This window comes from Onychomys torridus, chromosome 18 (assembly GCF_903995425.1).
Source record: "Onychomys torridus chromosome 18, mOncTor1.1, whole genome shotgun sequence".
In the NCBI taxonomy this organism is placed as follows: Eukaryota; Metazoa; Chordata; class Mammalia; order Rodentia; family Cricetidae; genus Onychomys; species Onychomys torridus.
In genome coordinates, this window is record NC_050460.1 from 58,542,952 (window position 1) to 58,562,079 (window position 19,128).

Consider the following 19,128-nt stretch of genomic DNA (forward strand, 5'->3'; position numbering starts at 1 on the left):
CCTGCACAAGTACTCCACCAAAACCCATCAGGAAAGAGGCTGGCTTCAGGGATCCCCGCCCCCTTCTACCTCACCCCAAGCTGCCGGCGGCCTTCCATCTGCTGAGCATTAATTAGCTTAGTATCCCTGCTGGAAACGGGTTCGTGGGTGGGTGGGGGGGATGTTAGAGGATGGGGGTGGGGGTGAGGTGGTGGCCTAAAACAGTCAGGCCAGCCTTCTGTCCCTGTTAAAAGAGTCTGGTTGGTAGAAGGTGTGTGTCCGCGCGCGCACGCGACAGATGCTCCGTTCCTGGGGCCTGGGGTCTCCCTGCACAAGCCACCGGTGCCTTTGGGACCCAAAGACGCTGATACACAAGCGAGGGCCATGCACAGCTGCTGCAAGCAGTGTAACTCTAGCCCGCAGTCCGTGGCTAGCCAATGCCCTAGTTCCTGGCCTGCTTTAGCAGGTGGGCCCGGGGCACCGGTTTTCAGAGGAGCCTGAAAGAGCCGGAGCAGACTTCAGCGCGCCTGCAGGGTCAGGGGCGGGTCCGGGGAGGGGCCTCGGTTCTAGGCCCGGCAGTCACCTCTGTCTTCTGCGCTTGATCAGACCAGGCAGTCTGCTGTGAGCCACGACCCAGTCCAGCCGCGTAAGGGGCTCGCTAGGGAGCTCAGGCCGGCCAGGTGAGCTGCGGCGCCGAGAGATCGGGTGAAGAGCAGTCTGGGTGGAGGGGGGACGGGGGACGGAGAAGGGTGGCGTAGGGAGGAAGCACAGGAGCGGGAACGCCAGGGAGAGCGTACCGAAGGGGAAACGAGTCTAGAGATGTAGGGACCGAGAGCAGATGATGGCAGACGCGCCGCAGGTCGCCCACGCCTCAGGGAACTACGAGATCCAGGCGGTAACTAATCGCGAAGTGTGGAGGGCGCATGCACGAGTCTATTGTGGGCGTGGCTGCGGGTGTGACCAGGTGTTTGCTCCGCCCCCTAGTAGTCCCGCGGCTGCGCTTCCGGCCCGCCACGTTGGCCACTCCTTCGGGGCGTGGTTAGATTAGGTAGTCACGCCTCTCCATGTTGCCCTTGGGCCTCTGCGCGGGTTTGTGGGTGTTGTAGTGCGCATATGCGCGATCCAGACCGCCGCCGCTAGTTGAACCAGGTACGGGCCTATGGGGTGCAGTGTTGGGGACATGGGTCGATTCTGAGTGTCTGGGGAGCAAGGCACGGTTCTGGTCTTTCAGGCGTCCTAGCGATGAAAACGGGGCTCTGGCTGAGTTCTACACTACAGGGGGCCAGAGGATCCCTGGGGTTACTGAGGAGCTCTGGGCAAGGTTTGCGACGTGCCTAGAGCCCGTGGAGTGAGTGGAAAGCGCATTCGGGGTCCGCTGGGTGGAAGACCGGCAGAGGTCTTTGGGATGCATAGAATCAGTTGGGTGGGCGCGGGACCCCAGCCAGTGTCTGTGAGTTGTCATTGCCCTTGTGCGAATGCCAGGCACAGGCGGGGACCTCAGCTTTGCAAGCCGGCCCAATGATCTGAGTGCTGGCGGGCACCCCAGGCGCATGGTTGCAGAACCCTCGCGAGGGTAAATTCCCCAAGCCGCCTAGTGGGACCTCAGAGCGCCATTTCTCTCCTTGTCGTTGCCCTGGATCGGAGTTCTTTTGCCTTCGGAGTACCTTCCTCAGGTCAGGAATCACCATGTGCGCCTGCCCTAGCCGCCGTGGAGCACGTGTTGCCCGCAAGGAAACCCCACTGTCCACGCCTGGTACGTGGCACGCCTCCAAGCCCCATTGTTTAACTCAGAGGTTTTAGGCACCAGACAGCTCTAACAACTTCCCCTTGGAACAAGAGATGCCTGCAGCCTGCACAGCTAGCTGTCTTCAGCCAGTCTTTTGTGTGCTTCCAGCATCTCCGGACAGGAATGATTCCCAGGGCTCAGTCCACATTCCCATTGAAAACTCCTGAAGAATCTGGCTAATAGCTTAGGCATAAACCATATTCATGAAACTCCTCACCCTGTAAATGCGCCCAGACCCAGTCTGCCTGTCTTCAGTATGCAGGTCAGAACCTAAGCAGGCCATTAAGGAAGTTGTTTTGTGGCTTCCGAAGTGAATGAAGATAGACTAAATCCTCACAGTTTCTTGCCTGACTTTAAAAAAGTAGTCTTCTCCCGGAGAGACTTGAGGGGACACACACACACACACACACGCGCACACACATGCACACACACACACACACACACACACACACACACACACACACACACTGCCCCCCAGCAACTCACATAGACTGAGCAGAGCACACCCTCCGACTTAGCAGAGCCTCATGCATCCTCCAGGCCTGGGAGCCAGATGTTTCTCTAACAAAGCACCTGTCCACGTCTTTCTTTCAGGAAAGGGTTGATTCTAGGCATCAGAGCCTGCAGCAAAGATACATCAGCACTCAGCTTCCATCCCTCTATCCTCTTAACACGGGCATTCCAAGATTAAAATGAACCTTCCTGTTTTAAGACAAAAAATGAAGGTGCTGTTTGCTTTTCGCTTTGATTTTTGGGGTGCCGTGGAATTTTGTGAACAGTTTGTGTTCCACACTCCCTACCCGCTCTTCTCTCATGCAGGGGCTAGGTTGGTCAGGAGGGGCTGGCAGGCAGAGGGATGAACTGGTCAGTTCTTTAGTAGACCATCAGGTGTGTTACACAGGCACAGTCACACAGCTTCACAGAGTTCAACAAATGCAACAGAAACAAAAGTAATGCACATGAAAATATTGTACAGGCTGGGTGGGTGGGTGGAATTTTCAGAACCTCAGAGGACAAACAGGAGTCCCTTTCTTGGGCCTTGAGCACAAGGACCACTTGCCTATCTGAGCATCAGTCAGGGTAGTACAGCTCTGCCAGTCTGATAATCCTCGATGTGCAAGTCGTATGAGCTCCAGGAGGTGAGTGACCCTCTTCCAGCTGTGGTGGGACACCTGTTGAAGTTCTAAAGCCAGATCTTCAGACAGACCCCTGGGTAGGGCCAAAGTACAGTCTCCTGGGGGCAGAAGCCTCAGGAGTCTGTGAGGCTATATGTATGGAGTAATATGGAGTTTCCTCTTTAGTGGTGTCTGATAACTTCTGCTATCCTTGGATACCAAATGATACAAGTAAAGGTGTTCCTTTTACCTCTGGGGACGGCATCTTCCAGATGAGGGCCAATTCCTGGGGATTCCTAAGCCCACACTGGGCACAGAACCCTAGAATGGGCTACATTCTCGGCCACCCCTTAGCTTGGGAGCTGCTTTAGTTGGACAAATGCAATTGCCATGGGCAATTAATTGCCTGACCTGGCCAGCCCCAGCAGTGTGTGTTGGGGGATGGCTTAGCTCTGCTTGCACCTGCCTTGGCCTCTCTAGAGGAGTCAGTGCCAAGGGCTGGACCTCCTGGGTGCTGTGTCCTCCTTGGCTGTTTGTGTAGCTCTGAGGGAAGTTTTGAAAAGTGAGGCCAAGCAGAGCAGAGGTCGGAATCCGTCCAGCTGAAGTGTGGTACCCTGTGTTTGTATCTTCTCCAGCCAGGCCCCCTGCCTGGCTGCCTGTTTCCATTTGGGTCCTGTCCCAGGCCCTGTAGCTTCCGGGGCCACTTGGTGCCCTAGCCTTTTCCCAGACATTCTTTCCTTCTGGACCTCTGGAATTCTGCACCTTGGCTCACCCTTCTGTGCAGCTCCCAACAAGCAAGCCCACAAACCCCTGCTTCCTTAGCGGCCCAGGTGTTACCCGGCTTCTCCCTTGTCAAAGAGACAGGACTTAAAGGAAGGGGTCCTGGGCAGTCCATAGAGCTGCATGATGTGACTGTGCAGTCCCTGTGGGAGAGCACACACCAGGGGCCCACAGGTCACTTTCCTTTCTTGTAGGAACTCAGAGGACACCCTAGGTCTCAGTATAGGGTCCATGGGCTGAGAATCTGGAACCCCTAAGTTCTTGCATTAGGGAGTTTTATTTGGCCCCTGCTCAGGGTTGGAGAGGATGCTACCCTAGTCCAGATTTGCAGACACTTCCTAGAGCAGGCTGTAGTGAGGAGGGGAAGGGACATCCGAGAGCCTGTTGTAGAGAGGCAGGCCGTCAGCAAAGGTCCTCCTCCACCCTTCTGGCTACCCTGCATCACACACCGCTGACCCATCTTAGCCCCGCTAGTCCCTGTATACAATGCCCAGCCTTTACTCCAGGATCCGGGACGCAGCTTTATGTCAGCTCCTTTTTAACTCACACCAACCAGTGCCTCATACAAGAAGCCTGAAGCGCACAGACATGTAACGTAGAGAGTTGCGGATATTCAAATGAGCCAGGGTAACTTGGGGTCCTGATGAGTAGATGCAGCCCCTGCCTTTCTGTTGGGAAATTGGCAGCACTCACCTGTACCGGAGCAGCCTGTGTCTAGGACAGAATCAGAGAGAGAAAAACACACTGAGTAGATTAGTTCTCTCCTGCACCACCAATACTCGAGAGTGCCTTGGGCCTGTAAGGTGTGAGGTCAGAAGGTCAGCAGCTGGGCGGGCCACCGGTGGCTGGACTTGACCTGCCTTTGGGAGGAGGCCTGTAGTCATCTGAACATCACACCACCCCCTCCTCAGGCTTCGGTCTGGTTGACTCTAGGAGTCCTAGAGGAAACTGTGGAGTCCCTCACATCAGCTCCTACGGTGTCCCGTAACCCTTCCCAGAGCTTACTTTGCCTTGCCCATGGTGGTTGTCAGCTCCTGGAGGACACCTGCTTCTCCCGCTGCCCCTCCTTCCCATGACAAGTGTCCTTTAGAGCTGCATCCCCCTGCTGTGGGGAGAATGCACATCTGTGTACCACCCCACTCCTCCATCCTGTGTCTTGGTGCACACCTGGTGTCCTAGCCTAGCAGAGCCCCTGTTTTCTCTACACTTGGGATACTGCTAGTGTAGTAGCTATCAACAACGGCTGAGGCCAGCTGTTCCCAAGACCTGTGGGCCCTTGAAATGAGCCGGAGGTGCTCCCAAACCTGAATTTTAAATGTTACTAATTTACTTAGTAAAGTGAGATAATCATTTTACATGACTTTGATTAGTATTTAACAGGTCTAGGTGGCCGAGGCTTTGATTGGTTTGAAGACTCCTGAGGCTGAGCTGTGCTGGCCTGCTCTGAAGGACTAGGCCTCTGGTAGTTCTCAGGTTGGCAGAGCAGGATGACGATTTGGGTCTGGGGCCAGCAGCCACCCAAGGCTAACCCCGGGTCTCACCTGAGAGATTGGGAAGGAGAGGGTACCTGTGGGCTCCTTCACTAACCCCAGACACTTGGCTTTTCCTTCCAGGTGGAGTGTCCTCTTTGGTCACAAGGTCTCATGAAGACCTGGGCACCATGGTGCCCACTGGCCAGGTGGCAGAAAAGCAGGCATGCAAGGAGCCCGGGCAGGACCATGAACTTCAGTCCTGGAGATGCCTAGTGGTCTATCTCTGTTTCTTTGGCTTCATGGCACAGTTACGGCCTGGGGAGAGCTTCATCACGCCCTATCTCCTGGGACCGGACCATAACTTCACAGCGAAGCAGGCATGTTGTCACGGGGGGGGGGGGGGGGGGGGGGGTAGGGGAGCAGCGGTGTGGGCTAGGGTTCTTTCCTGGTTTGATATATGGGCCTCTGAGGAGGTTATAGCGGCCGGAGAGACTGGGTTGGTTTTGGGCTTGGCTCCACCCTAACCTCCCGCCTGCTTCAGTGAGCACACAGAGGGGCTTGGCTTTGATCCGTTAACCCAGCCAGAGAGTGTGTCACTGGGGTCCATAGAGAAGAAGCCTGTGCCTGCTTTGGGGCTGAAGGAGAACGCAAAGGAAGGAATGCCAAGTTCTACTTCCAGGTGGCTCATCCACCATCCTAGTGAGAGAGCCCATGCATGCCCGGCCACGCCCCTCCTTGCTTGGCACCTGCCTCCCGCAGGGACTTAGCCGTTTATGTAAAGAGATTATTGAAGGCATTTTCCTCTTACTCAGCCATGGGGACAGAGGGTCCTATTGAAACTCTGCTAATGAGCTTAAATCCAAGCAGACATAGAGGCGGTTTATTTTTGAACTTGCACTTCACGCCAGATATGATAGGGCTAGTTAAAGAAGGGTGAAGGGAAGTCTCTGAGGTCCGAGGCAGCCTGCAGCTGGCCTGGGGGTGTCAGCTTGACGCCTCCCCTACAGACTGACTGACCCAGGTTCTGTCTCGGGTCCTTGTTGCTAGTGAGATTGGGCTGCATCAGCTTTAGTGTGGGAGTCAGTGGGACCCAAGTCCCAGCCTCTGGGAGCCCAGGAGTGCCCATCCAGCACCCCTATGTGCACATTAGCTGGATCTAAAGTGAAAGGTAAGGGGGTCCCTGCTGAATCTCATCCTGGCTTAGGAGGGGGGTTCTAAGCCTATCCACCTCCCAGGGAGAGGTCAGGGGGACATCTGGGCCTCACTGGGATGGAGGCTGTCCCTGCAGAGCATCCACAGAGCCGAAGGCAGTTGGCTCGGCCTGCCCACGCTACCGGTGGGCCCCGGCACCTCCCCAGGGAGCAATATGGAGTCTGAGGCAATGCCTTCTGGCCTCTGCCCTGTAGCAGGTAGCTCCCCCATCATGTGCCACAGCAGGAGCCAGGTGAAGGTGGCCACCTGAAGTTGGCCTCAGCGAAGGCCGTGAAGGTTGGATTCTGCAGGCAGCGTGCCCAGTTCTGCCTTATAAGGTGGACTGGAGGGGTGGCCTTGTCCTTCCCCCTGGCCTTACCCCCCTCCAGTGTGCCCTGCCTAGTTGTCCATGGTGTTACCCCACCCGTACCCCACCCCAACCCCATTACAATTCTCTTGCTTTTCCCCCTGTAAAGGACTGAGAAAATCTGTGTTGGTGTCTACCGGCCACCATGCTATTTCCTACTTAGGTTTAAGATGAGTACATAGCAGAAAGCCTAGGTTAATGCGGTCCACACGCACTGAATGGTGGTGTCCCCCACAGTTGGCTAGCGTTCTGTGAGTTATGCCTGGGGTCTGCAGTGTTTCTTGGTCTGGAAGACTGTCTTCGTTCCTAGACTCCCTTGTACCCTGAACAGCCTGGGTGTGGATGTGGAAGGTACATCTGTGGTCCTTAGGGAGGCAGGAGCAAGGTAGACTTTGGCTTGCTCACTCAGTACTCAGCAGAGCAGCCAGTGTTGCTAATAACCGGTGCTGGCCTCTCCACAGGTGACCAATGAGATCATTCCAGTGCTGCCCTACTCCCACCTGGCCGTGCTGGTGCCAGTCTTCCTGCTCACGGACTACCTGCGATACAAGCCAATCCTGGTCCTGCAGTGCCTGAGCTTTGTGTGCGTCTGGCTGTTGCTGCTGCTGGGCCGCTCTGTAGTGCACATGCAGCTCATGGAGTTCTTCTACAGCATCACCATGGCCGCCCGCATCGCCTACTCCTCCTACATCTTCTCCCTGGTGCGCCCGTCCCGCTACCAGCGCATGGCCAGCTACTCGAGGGCAGCGGTGTTGCTGGGAGTCTTCACCAGCTCTGTGTTGGGCCAGGTGCTGTTTACCTGGGAACATGTCTCTACCACCATGCTCAACTACATCTCCCTGGGTTTTATTATCTTCAGCCTGGTCCTCTCCCTCTTCCTAAAGCGCCCTAAGCACAGCCTCTTTTTCAACCGCAGTGCACTTGTGCGCGGAGCCCTGCCCTGTGAGCTGGACCAGATGCACCCGGGCCCTGGCCGACCAGAGCCTGGGAAGCTCGAGCGGGTGCTGGGCACTTGCAGGGACTCCTTCCTGGTGCGCATGCTAAGTGAACTGGTGCAGAACGCACGGCAACCACAGCTGCGCCTCTGGTGCCTCTGGTGGGTCTTCAACTCGGCAGGCTACTACCTGATCACCTACTACGTTCACGTCCTGTGGAAAAACACAAACGACAACCTCACCTACAACGGCGCCGTCGATGCTGCCTCCACACTGCTGAGTATGCACTGGAGGCCCCTTGCCCTTCCCAGCTGGACTGCAGCAGGCCTGTAGTCCAGCCCTACCCCTTGCCCTGGGCTAGACCACCAACATAGGCTGTCCTATCCTTTGCCCTACCCTGCCCTTGTTCCAGAGCTGCCCTAACTCAGCCTGAATCCCTGCCCATCTCTCCCATGGTTCTACTTGCCCAAGCTCAGCCATGATTGATGCCTCCCACCTCCAGGCGCCATCACGTCCTTCTCTGCGGGCTTTGTGAAGATCCGCTGGGCTCTATGGTCAAAGTCGGTCATCACAAGTGTTATAGCCATCCAGGCTGGGCTGGTATTCTGTATGTGCAAGGTCAAAAATATCTGGATACTCTACGTGGCCTTCGCGCTTTTCCGTGGGGCCTACCAGTTCCTTGTGCCCATCGCCACGTGAGTAGGATGGTATGGGGAGTGGCTTCTGGAAGGTTCTGTTGGGGAGCATAAAGCAATGTGGACAGTTATGTGGGAGGCCCTATCCATCTAGACACTCTTGGCCTGTGTCCACTGCACTGGCTTCCCTGTGCCCCACATCCCTTGTAAGAATAATGGTTCCCCTCGCTCCCCCAGTTCCCTCCAATCTCTGCCAATCCTTCCTGAACCTCTCTATATTGCTGCTGACCCATAGACCACCTAAAGTTGGCTAGCATCCCACCTCCCCTCCCCTGCTGTCCCTTATCCTCACCTTGGGGACCCTAATTACACGTTTTCTACCGGCATCCCTTCCACCTGGCCCGCCCCTGGCCTGGACTTGTCCTACTTGCTCGCCCAGCTTCTCTGAACACTTGTTTCAGAGATTCTTGGTTCTGACTACAGGGGATCTCTCCAGATTGCACTGACATGCTTTTCCTGAGACCCTGTCCAGGCTGGAACTGAGAGAGCACATCCTGCTGTGTGTTGAGGATACACAGCTCAGGCCACGTAGGCATCAAACATCCTGACAGAGCTGGGTGTAGTGGCACACACCTTTAATCCCAGAACTAAGGAGGCCGAGGCAGGTGGATCTCTTTGAGTTCCAGACCAGCCAGCTACATGGTGAGGCCTTGTCTAAAAGAAACCCAAAATATGCTCACAGACATGTACTCATATCTCCAGACACAACACACATGCACCATCCACTACATGTGCACTGGCACTATATAATCCTTGTTTACAGTATACATGTATATGGGTTAGCATACCACATCCTACATACATTCATACATACATACATACATACATACATACATACATACATACGTACATACGTGTGTGTGTGTGTGTGTGTGTGTGTGTGTGTGTGTGACATATACACATATACACTTGTACTGTGAGTAGCATATGTACATGTGCTCACACCACACTCAGGCACCTGCCTTCTTTGCCTCTCCATTCTCTACCTCTTCTGGAAAGACTTTGGCTCTTACCTCCCAGGGCTGCATACCTCTTCCTCTTTCCCTGCTTGGACTGCCTTCTCACATTTTCTGGCCACGCGGCCCCTGGCACACTTCTCTGGCCACATACTCCTGCCTCCTGAATCGAGAGCACCTTCCTGTTCCCAGTCTCCTGGACAGTCTCTCTATAAACATGTCCTGAGCCCCATTCCTTCCCTGGGTCAGCTACTGATGATTGGTGGGTGTAGGAAGGGAAAGGAGGGGCTGGGACCTGGGCATCGCGCTATGCACAGATCTGCTGGATTGGGGCTGGGGTAGGGGACTTTATGGCTACAGATGGGGACCTTAGAGTTGTGTACCCGGGAACTTAGCTCTGAGTCTGGTGGCAGGTGGGGTTGTATGACTTGGTACATTGGTATTTCCCTGAACAGATGTGGAGTCTCCCTGGCTCTGTGTTCTTCATTCATTTGTTTGTTTAATTAGATCGGGTCTCACTATGTAGACCAGGCTGGCCTGGAATCCCAGAGTTCACCTGCTTCTGCATCCTGTGCGGGGAAGAATGACATTTGTTGCCATGCCCAGTCTGACTCTGTTCTTGCCCCTGTCCTACTCAGTGAGTTTGATCACAAGATGCTTTTTACCTCCCAGTTTTCAGATTGCGTCTTCCCTGTCTAAAGAGCTCTGTGCCTTGGTCTTCGGGATCAACACATTCCTTGCCACTATGCTCAAGACCTCCATCACACTGGTGGTCTCTGACAAGCGGGGTCTGGGCCTCACAGTCGAAAGTCAGGTAAGCCCCAACTTTAGTCTCATATCCTTGGGGGAGGGAATCCCATCGTGTGGTCTTGGCAGGGCCTCTTGGCATCCACTTTCTGTGGTCCACTCCCAGGGGACTCAGATCCATTGTCACTAGAGTATACAGAATGTGGCCCACATTGGAGCAAGGGGTGAGACTGTTGGGGACAGGCTCACATTTCCATGGGCACTTGATATGGTGAGGTTAGCCACTTTATCTATCCATGCGCCCCTACCCTGCTCCTGTCCAGGTTGGACCTCTGGGACTTGGAGCCCCCAAGGTGCTGAGCCTCCAAGGTTGGCTGAATTGAGGGGTCCTTATCAGACCTTGTATGTCCTTACCTGGGCCTGTGTAACTGAACATATGCTGTCACAGCTCCTTGTCTTTCATCTCACATCTGTCTGTGGTTGTCAAGACCTCATGGCTTTAAGCTCAAGTTGGATGATATCTGAAGTGTTCATATCCAGGAGGGAGCTAGGGCAGAGCCCCTTGGTTGGAGTTGGCATCAGATGGCGTTGGACTACTGGCCCCTTTTGGGATGCCTTCAATTTTCCCATCACAGTCAGTGGTTTTCTTGTATCTGAGAAAACTGAGTATTCTGTGATGAGGGCATTGCGATGGAGGTACTGGCCAACTCCCAAGCCAAATCGGCTTAGTAGTCAACACCTGAGGAGGGATGGTAACCAGGCTCCTTAATGACTGCCCCAGGCTGTAGCTGGGCAGTGTCTTAGCAACCTGTGAAAACCGATGGTCTTCCTGGAGCCCAGGTTTCCCTGGGCTGGAGGCCTACAAGGTTAGTATGCATCATGGAGAAGTCCCAACCCACGGAGGATCCCTAGTTGGCATAGCCTTGTCACTGTTGAGTCTGGCTGGTCAGTGAGCTGACCATAGATGGAACAGGTGTTTCCACATGCAGGAGCAGGCCATCCCCCTGGGAAGCTGCCTGGTAGGATCTGAGTAGACCTTTGAAGTGGGAATACCAGAGCCCTGCCATTTAAAGCTCGGACTGCCACCAGCCCGGCTAAACCACTCAGTGCATGTCCCCTCAGGCTGAACCCAGAACAGTCAATCTTGCCTGGCCCATAGGGAGGTATATCCATACTGAGCAGGACACATGATTCCCCATTACAGCCTAACTGCTCTTGGGTACATAGGAGCCTTGGGTTGACCCACGGAACTGGGTGAGGTCGAGGGTGGGTTGGGCTAGGAAAGGTGTACGTAAGCTTCCCCTGGAGGAGGCTGTCTTTGTCCTTAGAAGAGTGGTGGCCTCTAAAGTGGAGGGAGCTGTCCAGAGAAACCCCAGGACGAACGTTAATGTGGCCCCAGCTGTACTACACTTATCATGTGATTTGTCTTAATCGCTGACCTCTAAGGCCACTGTGCTCCCTCTTTCCTTCCTTCTCCCACCATAGTCTGCCTTTGGGAGCCAAATGGGTGGGGCCTGAGGGACTCCTTAGAAATGGGCGCTACAGCTGGGCAGTGGTGGTGCACGCCTTTAATCCCAGCACTTAGGAGGCAGAGCCAGGCAGATCTCTGTGAGTTCGAGGCCAGCCTGGTCTACCAAGCGAGATCCAGGAAAGGCGCAAAGCTACACAGAGAAACCCTGTCTAGAAAAACAAACAAACAAACAAAAAAAGAAATGGGTGCTACCTTGTGCTCCCCTTCTTGCTAACTCTGCCCCCCCCCACGCCCCGTTCCAGCTGCCCTGCAAAGGCCCCCTTGCTAATGAACCTCAGGAATGGGGTAGGGGCTCAGTAGGAAGGGGACTGGATCAGGTCTTTCCCAAAGGGCTAGCCACAAGAGAACTCCTTCCCTTCTTGGGGGTCCTTGGTCAGTCCTACTCATTGGCACAGACTATATGGAGGGGCCCCATGAGGGACGAGGGGCATTCTGGCTTTAGTCCCTGCTTCATCCAGTCACACTACGAGATGAGTACTGGTTTTTCTCTCTGGCTAGTTTTCTTTTGAGCATTGCATTTTTGTTCATAGCGAAGAGAGATGCCCTCCATGCTTCATCCCGAGTTGGGAGAAGGGACTAGGGCAGGAGCCCAGGCAGAGGGAGCAGAGCCAGAAACCACTGAGAACCAGGGTGGAACTTGGGACTGTGGCTGGGAGCCAGCCCTGGATATTTGCTCGGTTTTCAAGTTTGGCTTCCTTTCACCCAGTTTAAGAGATCATGCAGAGATTCAGGTGCCTTGGGCTCAGTTCTCCTGGTTCTTTAGCTCAGCATCATAATCAGGATGTTGATGTTCAGCCAAAATCCAGAACATTTCATTCCCTTGTGGGACACTTAGGGTCGTTTCATAGCTATAGCCACTCCATTACCAGCCTGTGCCCTGGGTGTAGGTGTTCTCCTGGGCGGTGGCTCCATTCTCCCAAGCGTGTGCCCTTGACCTTCTCCTCTGAGACAAGGGCAAATGACTGTTGTAACTGCTGCAGGCTCTCAGTGTTGCCTGGGATAGCTGCTGACCTCGGAAGCACAGTGGGCTGTGTTCAATCCTTGGATCGTCCAAGTTCTCTCCTAGGTTTTGTGTGAGTGTAGGTTTTATTTCTCTGGAATGAGAGCCCAGAAGTGGAGCTGTGGGTTCCCAGTGGGGGGCCGGCCATTCCCATCACAACAGCAGGGTATGAGGACCCATTTCCCCAAATCTTCATCAGCACTTGGTGTTACTTTTTCCTATTAGCCATTCTCATGGGTTGTTTTAATTGGCATTTTTCTCTTGGATTCACTTGTGAAACCACAATCTGTGCTATCTGTGCCGTTAGAAGCCAATAATGGTCTGATGTTTGGAGGCTGCATGTGTATTCCATTACCAGTTATGTGTAGTGTGGGGACTACATCACTGTGCCCTCTATCGTTGACAGGCCAGTTGCCATGATGTTTTGCACATATACCTTCAGAATCACATAAGACAGTGTTAATCAATTTCACTTTCACCATCAAATAAAACTTAGAAAACACAAGCCAGGCATGTGGTGGATGGATGCCGGCACTCAGGGAGCTGAAGCAGAAAGACCGTGAGTTCAAAGCCACCCAAGCTATATAGTAAGCCTGTCTCAAAAAGCAGAAGCAAGAACAAACAGCAATCAAGGGATGGGAAGGGTTTCATTTGCTGTGGTGTCTCCTGTTAGAATCTTCCCTCTTACTCTTGGTTCGCTTCTTTGGTTCGAATGTCTCCATTTCTCTCTCATGCCACATTTCTTCTGATACTGTCTCCTTTTTTGTATTTCCGGAGTATTGTTACTGCTGGCTGACCCCATTTCATGGTGGTTGCTCTAAAGCTTTTCGCAGATGACTTCAGTACCTGCTGACAGGCTTTAGTGTCTCCGGAGGCCTTGGTGTGAGGTCTGCAGCTGTGGTGAGCTGTAGCAGAGGTCAAAGGCCTCTTGGTATTGTGTGTTGAAGCCAAGGGGTCTAAAGCCCTGGCAGTGCAGGTTGGTGCCCTTTGGGTAGAGGAGTTCTGACTTCCCACAGTGGCCCCCTCACTGCCCGAGGGCAGGGCGTCTAATTTCTGATCAGTGGCTTACAGTCAATTCCATGTGGTCCCCTCTAGTGCAGAGGGCAGTGAATACCTGACTGCCAGTTGTGTGCGTGTGCGTGCGTGCGTGCGTGCGTGCGTGTGTGTGTGTGTGTGTGTGTGTGTGGTGGGTCCACTCACCCTGAATGGTTTTTGCTGACTTCATGAGGATAAGGGTCTTGCCTGGGCCCCACACAACAGGTCCTCCCTTGAGTCTGGTGTGCCTGAGGTAGGGTCAGGTGCTTCCAGGGAAATTCCTGGAGTTGCATATCCTTGTCCTGGTACCTGCTCTCTAGCAGGGCTGTATCTGTGCTGGCTCTATGGGCAGAGTGAGCGGTTATGCTAGGCTTCCGGCTGCTTCAGTTCCAAGATCCATGAAGCAAAATGAAACACCCAGCACTTGCCACGCCTTTAGTGGATCCTGAGATCTGGCTGGCTGAGACTTCTCTCCACCCCCATGCCCCCACCGTGGGTGTTGCCCATAGCATCCAAGGTTTTGATGGACACAGGGAGAATGGGGAAAAGGATGTCGACCCTGTCTTTTGGGGAACAAATGTGTCTAAGGAACCATTTCTGAGTTTGCTTTTAAATGTGACCTTTTCGGAAAGGGTCCCAAAGGGCTCTAGGAAGCTCACCTGCTCCTCTGGGACCACTCCAAGTTCTGTGCCCTTCGTGGACATTTGGCAGTAGCCAGGGTCCTCCCTGGGAGGAACGTATCTGGTCCTTCAGGAAGGGACATGACCTATGGCTGCCTGGCTCCTCTTGGTTACTGCTGTGCAGTGCGGGCCAAGGTTATGCCCAGTCTTGACTAAGGCCAGGACCTAGGAGAAGCCCTGGATCATTGTCCTGGTGGCTAAGGAAGTTAGTTCTGTGAATTAGAGCCAGGGTGCCAGTCTCCGAGCACCACATAGATGCCAGACACATACTGGGTTCTCTGGAGATCTTTGGGGAAGTGATAAGTACCCCTTTTGTGATTGACCATGCTATGGAGGACAGAGAACAAGGAACTGAACCCCATGGTATCTGCCCTGGGCAAGGCCCTATGACTCCTCTGGCTCCCTGGAGGCTGAATGATGGCAAATCTCAGTGGGATTCCCCGGGTTTGGGCAAGGGCGAGGGGGTGGTGGGTACAAAACCTAAGGTCACCCAAACTCCCAAACTCTCTTTCAGTTCCTTATCTACTCCATGTACTTCCTGGTGTTGTTCATCATCTGCTTCGTGGGGGCTGTGCTGGATGGCTGGAGATACTGTCGGCATGGTCACCACCACCAGCCCCTGCCCCTGGCCCAGGAGCTGAGGAGTCCCTTGGAGAATTCTGTGCAGGTGCTGAGTGTACAGGATGGAGGCCCAAAGGGACCACAGCCCTCAGCGCCACCGCTGCTCTCAGAAGATGGCCTAGAGGACAGCGTGGCAGACTTGAGAGTTGAAGCCAAGGCCTGACCCTCCTGGCTTCATCCCACTTCAGCGGGAGGATTCCTAACTCAAGCGACCCCTCCCATGTGCTCTCCATCATGAACCAGCCTGGGCAAGACTCCCAATCTATACTGTTCCTTTCGGGAACCCTCAGTATGTCCACAGGAGTCACCTTAGGGGTCACCTGCTTTAAACGAGGGACGATAGTCTCTCCCTACTGACAGCCTGAGGACCCTAAACCCAGCCTACTTCATGCTTTAGCTGTGGCCCAAGCCTGCTGGGGACACTCAGGGCAGCTGGCTGGCCTTGTGACATGTCAGGCTACTGTGAGCCTATTGCTTGCCAAGAAGAGCCTGTGTTGGGGTCAACTGTGCCCACCACGCCAGCCCACCCTAAGCCCTAGGAAGCTCAGGACAAATCCCAGGGCTATTGAGGTAGCCCAGACACCAGCCAAGGCACGCTGACCCTGCAGGATGCTGGTCCTTCTGTGTGGGGTAGATGCCTGTCCTGGCTTCTGGCTATGCTATCAAACTTCACTTCCAACATTGGAGGTGCTTGTTTGAATGACTATCTGATTTTTTTTTTTTTAAATCAAATGACATTAAAATGGAGAACTACATCTGTTGTGAAAAGCTGGAGTCAGGTGGGCATCGGGCACATTTCCGTCTGATGGAGTAGAGGCTTGGTCTGAGGAGTGGGCCCTTTCCCCTGCAGACTTCAGCCCAGAGTCCTTTTTTCTTCTTCCCTCCATCCCTGAATGAGTTAGGATTGACTTGACAGGCACAGGCAGCCCAGAGGACTGCAGATGTACCGGCCTTGATTGGGGCCTTCGGGGGGCTTACATGGGGGAACTGTTTCCTTGCTCAGCTCCTGAAAGCCATCAGAGCCAGCTGTAAGGTTAAGATTGTCTGTGACATGAGGACTTTTTTCGATCCTTTAAACAGACACCAGTATGAGGAGGTTTCCATGCTGGCCTGGTACATAAGGGCTGTGGTTGATTAGCCTCAACCAAAGGAAGGATGCACCGCAGAGACTAAGCCCTCAGTGTCCTTGAGTTGACGTCCAACTCCAGTGCAAGATCTGATACCCTAGGGCATGCAAGTAGTATCCCTCCTGGCTGGCAGTAATGAGTAACCAGGTCAGCAGAGAACAGTTGCTCATTAAGGGGGACTGCTGAGCCAACTGTGCCTCAATTGGACCTATGAAGGTCCACTTGGGAAAGGTCACCTTGGGGACGCTGGGCTGAAGAAGAGGCTGCGAGCAGGGCTGGCCTGATGGTCAGAACACAGGGCCGGCTGCATCCACATGTCTACCACAGCACCTTGAAAGCCTTACAGGGGAGAGCTAGTTCCATCCCTGCTGGGCTTGGGGTTCTTGTAGGACACGCCTGATGGATATAGGCTTGTCCTTTGCCACGGGCAGAGATGGTGTGTAGCTAGCCCTGCGATGCCAGCCCACCCTACAGCCATTCCTTCAGTGGCACCCAGTGCAGCAAGATGGGGCTTGCTGGCATTCACCCTCAGAGCCTCTCCCAGCAAAAGCCCTCCCTCTCAGCACCCACCCACTCTGACCTGCAGCTCTGTAGCCCTCACCTGGCAACCTGGACTGGCTGAGGACAGTCCCCTCTCTTATCCTGGGCCCTTCTGTCAGCCACCAGCTGTTCTTTACTTGGCTTGAGGCTTTGGACATGGTCTCTGGCAAGCACAGTCCCTTAGGGTCAGCCTCAGCCAGGGCATGATAGTGAACACAAATGGTAGGTCTGGGACCCAGTGAACAGATCCTCTGCAAAAAATTGGAGATTTATTTATTTTTATTTATCCGTGTGAATGTTTGCTTGCATGTATATATGCGTTTTATATGTGTGCCTGGTGCCTGTGGAGGGCAGAAATGGGTGTCATGTTTTCTGAAAGTGGATGGATGTAAGTTGCCATGTGGGTGCTGGGAATTGAACGCAGGTCCCCTGCAAGACCAGTAAGTACTCTTAATTGCTGAGCTATCTCTCTAGCTTCCTCTGCATGATTTTGAAGTCACCTTGTGTACATTGCTGCATACTAGATGGAGGGTACTGATAGCATTTGTACACATCTGTACTATACACTGTCTACCTGTGTATGCCTGCACACCTGTACATAAACACACTTGCATATGCCTTTGCATATCACTGCACACAGACATCTATCTGTGCAACTAGGTATACTATACACACACACACACACACACACACACACACACACACACACACACATTCATGCATGCCTAGACAGCCTTGTGCACAGACATGCACATTTGTGTATAACTGTACATAGTCTATATACCCATCCAAACCTGTGCACATACACACTTGACCATGTATACCAGTGTACTCATACACATGCATGTCTGTGTTTACCTGTTCACACATGTGTGTACAGGCCTGTATCCACATACACATGACTGTATCCATGCTCACCTGTACTTCCTTTACAGGACTCCAGCTGGGAAGTGCAGGGACAGAGGCTCCCAGGTCTCATTTTGGATGATTTGTCCTTTTTGTAACAGGGAAGGCAGCTTATAAACCAAGCATCTGTATAAAAGGTCATTTTTATTTGGTGCCTCTTTGAAATGGCTTCATATCACACAGAGTCACAGAACTAGCCCCACTGGATTTGTCCCAATCCTTGGACAACAGAGCCTGAGGCAGGCACAGTGGCTATGATGGGCCACTTGTGGCCCAGAACACACACGTCCCTCCATAGGACAAGTGCTTTGTGCAGCTGCTGCGAGATTCGTGGACTTCAGGCTGGTGGACAAGGAAGGGCAGGGCACTGTCAGACCCTGGCTCCCGTGCTTGGTTGGGCTTGGGTCCTGCTCTGGACAGGATCTCATGGGTCACCAGGGAAGCCAGTCTAAGAGACAAGCTTAGAGGGTGGGCCCCATGTCACGTCTGGCCCCCAGCAAAATGAGCGTGTGGGCTACGTCTGATCACTCCCGGCCTCTATGCACAGTGATGGGACAGGGTTCAGATCTGGGGGTCACAGTGAGTACTGGGCTTGGAAACCTGCTCTGGCAGGGAGTGTTGTTCCTGGAGAGTAGGGGAGGCAGGAGGTGGTTCCTGCTGCTCAGCATGGATGGTCCCAGTTACCACCTGGGTGAGCAGGTGCCTGCCTGGGCTACGGGCAGTAACTGGGTGGTGAGAGGTGAGTCCCAGCTGCCCTGTGTTGTCCCAGGGTCTGTCCCCAGCACTCACATGCCTTTTGAAGGGTCTGTGCACAGGAAGATGCCAGGCTAGAGAAAGTCTGCAGGTCTCAGACAGCAACCTGCTGACACCCAGCTATGGCCTGACGTCGTCATAGAGCTCCACCAAGCATGGAGGGAGATCTGTGACCCAGACTGGCCAGTTCAAGTGGGAGAGGAAGGGCAGGAAGTCTATTTTTAAATGTTTAAAAAAATATACTCTTTGGCTTCCTTTTATTTCTTGAGGATTACATAAAATGTGAACTATACAGGATCGTAGCCCAGCCAGGCCCCAGGCGCTGGCCAGATGCTCCCTGCACTGTGTCCATCCTTTGTGCCACCTCTGTCCACCATCCTAGCTGGCAGAGGCCCGGCCTACTTGGAGAAGGAGGTCATGAAACTATTCTCAATGCACAGGACGATGTAGGTGTTGTGGCAGCTGGCAGCTTTCTGTTCCAGCAGCCTGCCTGACAGCAGTGAGGAGGCCTGACCTGTAGCCCCGCTAGCCTCTGTCCGCCATGTCTCACAGTAGCTCTCCATCAGCCTGCGCCCGCTGGGGTCTGAGCCATGCCATACACTCTTCTGAGGCCTGCAAGGTATAAAGACTGTCAACTATCTGCAGGCCTGTCCTTCCAGGTCTGCCCTCTGGTGAAGATGTGAAGCCAGCCACTATATTTGGGGACAGTGAAAGGCCCCTGTGATCTGGAGGACTTGGGTCCGCCTCCCAGATGTGTACTCTTGCAGAGGTAGAGGGTGTTGGGGTGCAGCCTGGGCCAGGGAACCTCTAGGCTGGCCTTTCACCCACTGACAAGACCTGGTTTCTGGAACTCTGTCTTGATAAATGCTAGAAGTGAACTCTGCTGCCAGGGTTTAGCCACTCGGCTCTGCC

At 53.9% G+C, this 19,128-nt stretch overlaps 2 protein-coding genes across 4 annotated transcripts in view; one reads left to right on the forward strand and one right to left on the reverse strand.

The window, feature by feature from the left end:
- The first annotated feature begins 538 nt into the window (after nucleotides 1-538).
- Nucleotides 539-16,835, forward strand: Slc19a1 (solute carrier family 19 member 1). 3 transcript variants are annotated; one of them, XM_036168410.1, is made up of 6 exons: nucleotides 539-659; nucleotides 5,274-5,509; nucleotides 7,152-7,905; nucleotides 8,128-8,320; nucleotides 9,949-10,090; nucleotides 14,784-16,835. In XM_036168410.1, exons 2-6 carry the CDS (start codon nucleotides 5,321-5,323, stop codon nucleotides 15,051-15,053), a joined length of 1,548 nt encoding a protein of 515 aa, XP_036024303.1. In that variant the 5' UTR covers nucleotides 539-659; nucleotides 5,274-5,320; the 3' UTR covers nucleotides 15,054-16,835. The 3 variants fall into 3 exon arrangements, with proteins under 3 accessions (XP_036024303.1, XP_036024302.1, XP_036024301.1); XM_036168409.1 differs by lacking the exon at nucleotides 539-659 and adding an exon at nucleotides 1,058-1,128; XM_036168408.1 differs by lacking the exon at nucleotides 539-659 and adding an exon at nucleotides 1,516-1,732.
- A 755-nt stretch (nucleotides 16,836-17,590) lies between these two features.
- The window catches only part of Col18a1 (collagen type XVIII alpha 1 chain), a 53,354-nt gene continuing 51,816 nt past the window's right edge, over nucleotides 17,591-19,128 (reverse strand). Inside the window, exon 33 of the mRNA XM_036167169.1 lies at nucleotides 17,591-18,828. Within this exon, the coding sequence (XP_036023062.1) occupies nucleotides 18,615-18,828 (214 nt within the window). The 3' untranslated portion in view covers nucleotides 17,591-18,614. The remainder of the gene's footprint in view (nucleotides 18,829-19,128) is intronic.

Coding starts and splice junctions, on each gene's coding strand:
- Slc19a1 (XM_036168408.1), top strand. CDS start 1,666: ATGTGCGCCTGCCCTAGCCGCCGTGGAGCACGTGTTGCCCGCAAGGAA. Junction 5,510..7,151: donor ATAACTTCACAGCGAAGCAG/GCATGTTGTCAC, acceptor GCCTCTCCACAG/GTGACCAATGAGATCATTCC. Junction 10,091..14,783: donor GCCTCACAGTCGAAAGTCAG/GTAAGCCCCAAC, acceptor ACTCTCTTTCAG/TTCCTTATCTACTCCATGTA.